Genomic DNA, 8227 nt, shown 5'->3' with positions numbered 1-8227 from the left:
TATCAAATCATCATGTTGTACACTTTGAATGTATGTAATTATATTTATCCATTTTTAATAAAGCTGGAAAAAATGTTCTAATTGTACTTTCCTCTATTTAAAGGGGAATATGTGCTCAGACAGCTAACAGAAACATGAAAAGATGCTCAACATCACTCATCATCAGGGAAATACAAATCAAAACCACAAAGAGATAGCATTTCAACCTGTCAGGACAGCTAAAATTAACAACACAAGAAACGATAAGTGTTGATGAGGATGCAGAGAAAGGGAACCTTCCTGCACTGTTGGTGGGAATGCAAACTGGTGTAGCCACTCTGGAGAACAGTATGGAGGTTTCTCAAAATGTTAAAAATAGAGTTACCCTACAATCCAGCAATTGCACTACTGGGTATTTACACAAAGGATACAAAAATACAGATTCAAAGGGGGGTACATGTACCCCAATGCTTATAGCAGCATTATCTATAGTAGCCAAACTATGGAGAGAGCCCAAATGTCCATTGACTGATGAATGGATAAAAAATATTTTGTGTGTGGGGTGCCTGGGTGGCTCAGTGGGTTAAAGCCTCTGCCTTTGGCTCAGGTCATGATCCCAGGGTCCTGGGATCGAACCTTGCATCGGGCTCTCTGCTCAGCAGGAAGCCTGCTTTCCTCTCTCTCTCTGCCTGCCTCTCTGCCTACTTGGGATCTCTGTCAAATAAATAAATAATCTTAAAAAAAAAAAAGAAACTCTTAATGATAAAGAACAAACTGAGGGGTGATGGAGGTGGATGGGGCATGGGCTAAATGGGTGATGGGTATTGAGAAGGGCAATAGTTGTGATGAACACTGGGTATTATTGTATGTAAGTGATGAATCACTGGATTCCACTCCAAAAACCAATATTGTACCATATGTTAACTACCTCAAATTTAAATTTAAAAAATTAAAGGGGGATATGGTTTGCCTTTGTGTATATTAGAAACTCATTATATGTTAGTCTGTTTAACAAGGTTTCTCATTCTCTATAAATTTTTCTATCTTGCCCCCATCCCACCGGGGCTAAAGGCCAGATTGAGGGCACATACTTTCTTGGGACCCATTAATCACAGATATTCCCACAGGCCAGGCAGCTGCTCAACTGATAAGGGACCCGAGTGAACCTGAACCAAAAATCAAAAACAAAAACTCTGCCAGGTGTAGCTACTCACTGTTCTACTGACTGTTGGTCTTATTACTGCTGGTCTGGTTGCTTTCATTGGTTTGCAAACACCTCAAGTAAACCACTGTTTCAAGCAAACATAGCAAACTTTGAGACCCACATCAACCTGAGTGGGTACCCACTTAAAATGAATACCCCAAGTCCCACACCCCAGACAACATCACTCTGGCCCAGAAGCTCACTGTTCAGATGACATTTCCCAGACCATGAGCTTGCCAACTGGAGACAACTCTGCTTTGGACACTAGAACTTATGCCCATAGGCTGCCTTTGCTAAGCCACAAATTGGACACAGGACATTTTTGCTTCTCTTCCTCCAATATTAGGGATTCTATTTCATTTCTGAGCTTGCTGCCTGTTTAGTGCATTACCCTGGTATATTCCTTGCTCTCTGCCAAAACACATACCCCTACACTCCCATGCTTAAAGTGAAATCTGGAGATTATTATCTGTACTACTCAAAAACTGAATGTTGATTATTACTTCCCCCAGGAAGCACTTTGCCTTCTCTCAGTCAACCCCTCAAGTCTCTGGGATAGGACCACTCACCCACTCTCCATTGCCTTCTCCTGCTGCCCTCTCCAGCTTTCCACCAGAACCTCCTACCATGTGTCTCAAATCGTAACACTCCTTTCCCTTGGTTACATGCACTTACCACTTAATTGTTAACGTATTTACTAAATTATCAAATACCCCAAGAGCATAATTGTTGGACCTGCTGTCTTGACTCGAGAAATAGATCAAGATATTATTATCACACTTTTCATACACTTTACAACTCTGCTAAGACAGCATTGAAGACTGCCCCCCCTCCACCCCCCACAGCACAAGACTCCAGATCTATGATCTTGGCTAATGCATATAAATGGGAACCTTAGTTATGGACCGGCCTTAAGGACTCCTTACACCCCCGCTGTGCTGCTCCTTTGAACTCTCATAATAAAACACTTTGAGGACATTAGGGGAAGGAAGGGAAAACTGAAGTGGGGAAAATCAGAGCAAGAGACAAACCATGAGAGACTATGGACTCCAGGAAACAATCTGAGGGTTTCAGAGGGGAGAAGAGTAGGGGAATGGTTTAGCCCAGTGATGGGTATTAAAGAGGGCACTTGTTGCAATGAGCACTGGGTGTTATAACACGAATAGTGAATCATGGAACACTACATCAAAATGAACGAAGTACTATATGGTGACTAACACCACATTAAAAAGCAAACAAACAAACAAACGCTTTCTGTGCTACTCAAGGTAATGTACGACTTACTCTTTAATGTCTCCATTATCATCACTCCAAAGTTTCCTTAATATGATGCTAAAACGTCAGAGGACAATCGTATTAATCATGTGTTAAAAAAAGACTTATGATATTTTGACATCTTTGAGGGCCTCCTCACCAGTCGGTGAGACTGCCCTCTCCAGGCTGACTAGTCAGAGGCAGCAAAGAGTCCACAAGGAAGCATACCTTTCATATGAGAACCAATCAATCCAGAGCCCACACCCTAAGCCACCTCCTTTGTTTGGCTCTTACAGTCCAGGAGAAAAGAGTCGTTGGCCTTAATCACCCAGAGCTCAATACCAGAGAAATAGATCCTGCTCTTATAGCCCAGAACCCACCACCACCATCCAAACTAGATAATCCCAAGCTGTTTCCCCTGCCCTGCCTGGTATTTCCCACTGAAACACAATAAAGGCTCTCACCCTCACTCCCGCTTCTGCTTTCTGGCTCTGGTGCTTCCCCATGTGGCCCTGAGTGCATGCCTCTCATTTCTAGTAGAAATACGAGTAACAATAAATTTTTCTTCCAACGGCACGGACTTCTCCGCATTGTCACCCAGCCACCTTTAGAAATTAAGTCTTGGGAGTGCCTGGGTGGCTCAGTGGGTTAAAGCCTCTGCCTTTGGCTCAGGTCATGATCCTAGGGTCCTGGGATCGAGCCCCGCATCGGGCCCTCTGCTCAGCATGGAGCCTGCTTCCCCCTCTCTCTGCCTGCCTCTCTGCCTACTTGTGATCTCTGTCTGTCAAATAAATAAATAAATCTTAAAAAAAAAAAATTAAGTCTTGGGCACAAATCAGAGCTATGTCCTCAACTGGTCTATCTACAGTGGTGGCTCATGAATTTCTTCAATAGCTTATGCTCCGGCAATATTCTAATACTCAATATGCTAATATTCACCTAAAAGCAGATCCACTACTAAAAGCTACTTGATGGGATTCAGCAGACTTGGTAATTTTTTTTAGCAGGTGAGAGGCCAAAGTTAAGATGAAGTTAAGGCGAGTAGTTGCAAAGGTGGAAACACCTCCTACGAGTCAGAAGACAATGGCTCAGAACAAAGCATTAGCTCCAGTAGGGACGAGGTGTTACTGGGCAACAGTCAGGGTTCAATTCTTCCATATGGCTGGCACAGCTCTCTACTCATTCAGATTTAGCTTCCCTGGTTTTTTAGTTTTGATGAACCACAGAATCAGAGCAGGGTCTTCTCATTGGGGCAGAGCTACAGAAAAAGTGCTTTCTGCAAGCTGACACTGCTATTCATGCTGAGAACTGGAGATGGGGACCTCTCTACCCTATTCTGTGGGGAGTATTTAGGAAAAATAAAACCTCGTGCCTTAAACAAACAAAACTCACCCACATTTATTTTCCCTCCTAATGCTCTTTCTTCTTCATATCTATCACATTATTTTATAGATAACATCTAAATTTTAGAGTGGTATCTATCAAAGTAATTTAACATTAAAGGAGAAAGGAAGAACAAACAGATGAGTACTTGTTAAAAGCAACTTAAAAATCATAATGACTTCTATGTAATACAGCTAGTCCAGGCAACAGACTATTTTGATTATAACAACTACCAATTTTCAAATAATTTTAGGGCAGAGTGATGCTATCGTAGTTCATGGTAATGCTACTACCATCTACAATTTTGTTCCTTGATGATTCAAAAGTCCTATAGTAAGACTTGATATATGTTAATAATTGAGATACAACTTATGAAACAGTTTTGGTGCTTTTTGGTTTGGGAGGTAAGAGGGGTGATGTTTAAGAGAAGAAAGGACACCTCTGTGGTTATAAAAATAGGACAGCACTCCAAAAGTTGGCACATGAATTGGTTATGAACCACTTATGTGGTTGCATGGATAAATCTTAAACATTTTTTTAAAAAGTTTTCTAACTTTCAATTTTGAAGATGAGGACACATAGAGAATATGATATCCTAAAAATTTCATGAGCTTTCAAAATACTGCCGGTCAGGATATCAGTTGTATTCCAGAGACGCAGGCAGGGATGGAATTATGAGTCAAGCCACTGAGGAGAGTGAAATGGAAAAACACCTAACAGAGTGTACAGAATGTACTTCAAGTAATATACTTAAAGATGAAAAATTACTCCCCCACACTGTTATTATTACTCTCTAAGTAGATTCTGTTTTTATCCTGATGTAACTAGACCATTAGTGTTGGAACATTTTCAGTAAAATTAAACTTGAATGTTCTGACACTGACTGAGACCTTATTTTCTGAGAAATATTGGAAATGACATCTTCATGATAGAAAAGAGCTGTGGGGGCGGTAGAGATATCTGTTCCACTGCTTTAGCTAAATTTGTAGCAAATCTGTAGCAAACTGGAATTTATGTTTCCTTAAGTTTGTAAAAGGAAGCTTCCCTCATAATATGACTTGAGATATTATTTCCCTGGTCCACCTTCCTGATAAAGAACGTCATCTAAGGGGCACCTGGGTAGCTCAATCGTTAAGTGTCTGACTTCGGTTCAGGTGATGATCTGGGGTCCTGGGATTGAGTCCCATGTCAGGCTCCCTGCTCAGCGGAGAGTCTGCTTCTCCCTCTCCCTCCCTGAACCGTCCCCGTCCCCCGACTTGGGCTCTTTTGAATGGGTGCTCTCTAATAAATAAATAAAATCTTAAAAAAAAAAAAAAGAGGAAACCATCTAAGTGCTCAGGAAGTGCCCATCAGCTGCTCTGCTCTAAGCAGAGGTGAGATGCTGGACAGAGCATGAAGCAGTCACAGTCCATTCCCTTGGGTGTCAAAAGACAAAGACAACAGAAACTTTTGTTGTTCTATCTACATCATTACTGCCAAACAGGCTTTTACACAAGAACACTCAGAACAAGCTGACAACTCAGAAAGAGGCAGACAGAATCAGGAAGAGATAAGTTAGTGGTTCTGGTCGGAGATCTGGGCCAGTGATGACATCTCCAGAGTAAGGTTGAGAAAGCAATAGCATCTGATGCATACAGAGCAAGCACTGGTACTCTGAGCGCAGAGACTTCAGGAAGGCTCCTGGGGAAACTGATCACATGGTGGTTATTTTACACACTCTCAGATGGAAACAGCAATGGTATGTTTTACGGTAGGAAAGATTCTTCAGAAGAAAAAGAAAGGGAATGGTCAGTGCATACCTATTTTCATGAACGATTCCCAAGAAAGGTCCTCTGGCATACTAGACACAGCTTTGCTTTCTTTTAGATGATCAGGCTAAGATACATGCCTAAGAATGTTGGATACTATCATGAACACATAAATCAATAAAATATTTTAGAAATCACTTGGCCAAATTGCCTTTAAAACATATTCAAGATGAGATTTGAGACTCGCAGCAAGTGAGGCACTAGAAACATTTGATTGGAAGTACTTTTACATATTCTCTTTATGATTAAGTTATATAAGAATAATATTTTCTCGCTCCCATAATGAAACTGACCTTTAGCTATTGAAAACTCCTACGATTACAGTGAAACACGATCATAAGGTCTTTCTAATAAAATGCTTGATGGACTGATAAACAACCAACTTTTGACACTGTGAAATACATTTGTTAAAACTCAAATATCATACACCTTGAATGAATAAAGCAAAACTTACAGCTATGATTTATTCCCTGGTCTGGTTCTCATCATCTTTCCCTTAAGAATATCCACATCATACACCAAGAAGCCAACTCAATACACAAGCTGGTTAGGCCAGTGAGAACTATTCAGTATTTCAGGTTTAAATGTTTATCCCAATTAATACTACCAACTTGCATCAGAGGTTAAAGTTGTCCTGTATTGTTCTTTAATAGATAACACCAGGTCTGATCACTTCTAAAACTTCTTTTTAAAAGACACAAAGACAAGTTTTAGGTTGAGGGTGGAGGAAAAAATTGCTGAATCTTTACATCCTGTTTCTACCTCCCGCTTCTTGCATATTGTCCTGGTGTGTTTTCCTGGAATAGATGTCCATTCCATAGCAGGTTTTCACATCTTCATATATGAGTGGATGGATGGTGAACTCAAGTGACTGATGGGCCTAATTTCCAATGCAAATCCTAGTAGCAAGAGGACAATTTCCTAAATGCTTAGTGCCCACCAAATTAATGAGACAGGGTTATGCTTTCAAGGAATTTTTTGCGCTACTTTGGCTGTATGTTTGACATCCCAATGCACGTACAGTTTTAGCTAACTTTTGCTCACTCTTTCTTGAGTGTGTAGGGATATATATCTTCAGGTCAACTATACTGGTTCTCAGATTTTTCTCTATCCAAGGTACACCTTTGTGTATTCTGACGTTCGTTTGATTACAACATGCAATGCACAAAATCTGAACTACTGCAGGACACAAAACGCAGTTCTATCTGGCAGCCACTACTTCTTGGGTGACGACTAATTTGGGCTCCTGCATAGGACCACAGTTTGATTCCTCAACTTCACAGACAACTTCACAATGACACACAAAGCCTAAGCGGATTTTCAGTTAGCCTGTGCTCTGAGAAATATGCTTCCAGATAAAAATGTGGTTTCCCCCTTCCTGTCTAGCCACCAAAGTATGCTGTTCCATCTGGCGCAGCAAGACACTGTACCAGGGAGGGGGTCCTTGTTTCTTGCAAAACCTAAATCACTCGCCAACCACCTGTGGTGCTCCCTACTGTCGGCGAACTATACCCTGAGCAAATGCTTCAGAGAGATACTTTTAGGTTCTTTTCCAACCATGGGCTCCATTCAAACTTCAGGCTAACCTTGCACAGAGTCAGGTTCCATGAGGCACAGACTTTTAAGATTTGAGAAGGAGTCAATGTTTGCTAAGTGTTCCATTTTGTAACCCTATCAACAAGCATTTTACAGAGCATGATGAATGCGACGCTACTCTCCACGCCTAGCGGCTCCTCACAAAAGTACAAGGGCTTCCAGAAACCTTGACAGAGAGAGATGATCAATTATTTCTCTCCCTGCTATTAACCAGCTCCTGCCGACTGTTCATCTTACGCGTGATGATGACTAATATGCGCCGAATGGCAAGCAGACGCTCTTTCAGGGAGATCATGCCAAGAATAGCCAGCTGAGCCTTGCGTTCCAGCGGCAACACTGCCAGGATCCACCAGGACCACGCGGGACCGCTAGGGTTACTCTGCAGAAGAAATGAAAGCAAAACGAAATTATCACCTAAAATACAAGTCTCCTCCCTCCCCAATACTGTCCTTTTGTTCCACCAACAAGGCAGGAGCCAGAATTAAATGCCACCTTCTACTTGAGGTCTATTTCCCATCCATTGAGCCTTTGACATAGAAAGTACTTTCCTGTTACATATTTAAATGTGGAAGAACTCACAAAACAAAGCGCTTGCAAAGAGAAGTAACTTCCATGGAGAAATTCCACGAATTAATTGCTGCTGTTCTCTCAAAGCTCTAGTTGGGAGTATACACCACTCAGACAAGGGGACCATAATTTTTACTCTATTTCCAGTATTCTATGTTATTGTTTTTTAAGTTTTAAATACATCATAGAAAACTCTATATTAGGAAGGCTAAAAATAGGTGTACAAGTTTGATTATTATAATAAAATTTATAATAAAGCTTTTAGTAGCTATGTTATGAATGTGCAGACATAGATGAAACATCTACATATGAATTATTGTTAATTATATACATGGGAATCACCATGAATTAACTGTATAAGAATTATTATGCTAACCGATAGCATTTACTTCACATACCCAAGCACACATTTCTGGATTGAGCTCTAAGTAAAGCT

General features: G+C 40.9%; 1 protein-coding gene across 1 annotated transcript in view; it reads right to left on the bottom strand.

Moving 5' to 3' along the window:
* Positions 1 to 3210: 3210 nt before the first annotated feature.
* The window catches only part of LONRF2 (LON peptidase N-terminal domain and ring finger 2), a 43685-nt gene continuing 38668 nt past the window's right edge, over positions 3211 to 8227 (bottom strand). Inside the window, exon 12 of the mRNA XM_045980196.1 lies at positions 3211 to 7603. Coding sequence (XP_045836152.1) covers positions 7409 to 7603 — 195 coding nt within the window. The 3' untranslated portion in view covers positions 3211 to 7408. The remainder of the gene's footprint in view (positions 7604 to 8227) is intronic.

The sequence above is a fragment of the Meles meles genome, chromosome 16, assembly GCF_922984935.1.
Source record: "Meles meles chromosome 16, mMelMel3.1 paternal haplotype, whole genome shotgun sequence".
Taxonomy (NCBI): domain Eukaryota; kingdom Metazoa; phylum Chordata; class Mammalia; order Carnivora; family Mustelidae; genus Meles; species Meles meles.
The sequence above is the reverse complement of the archived record's forward strand: the minus strand, read 5'-3'. Positions and strand labels throughout refer to the sequence as shown.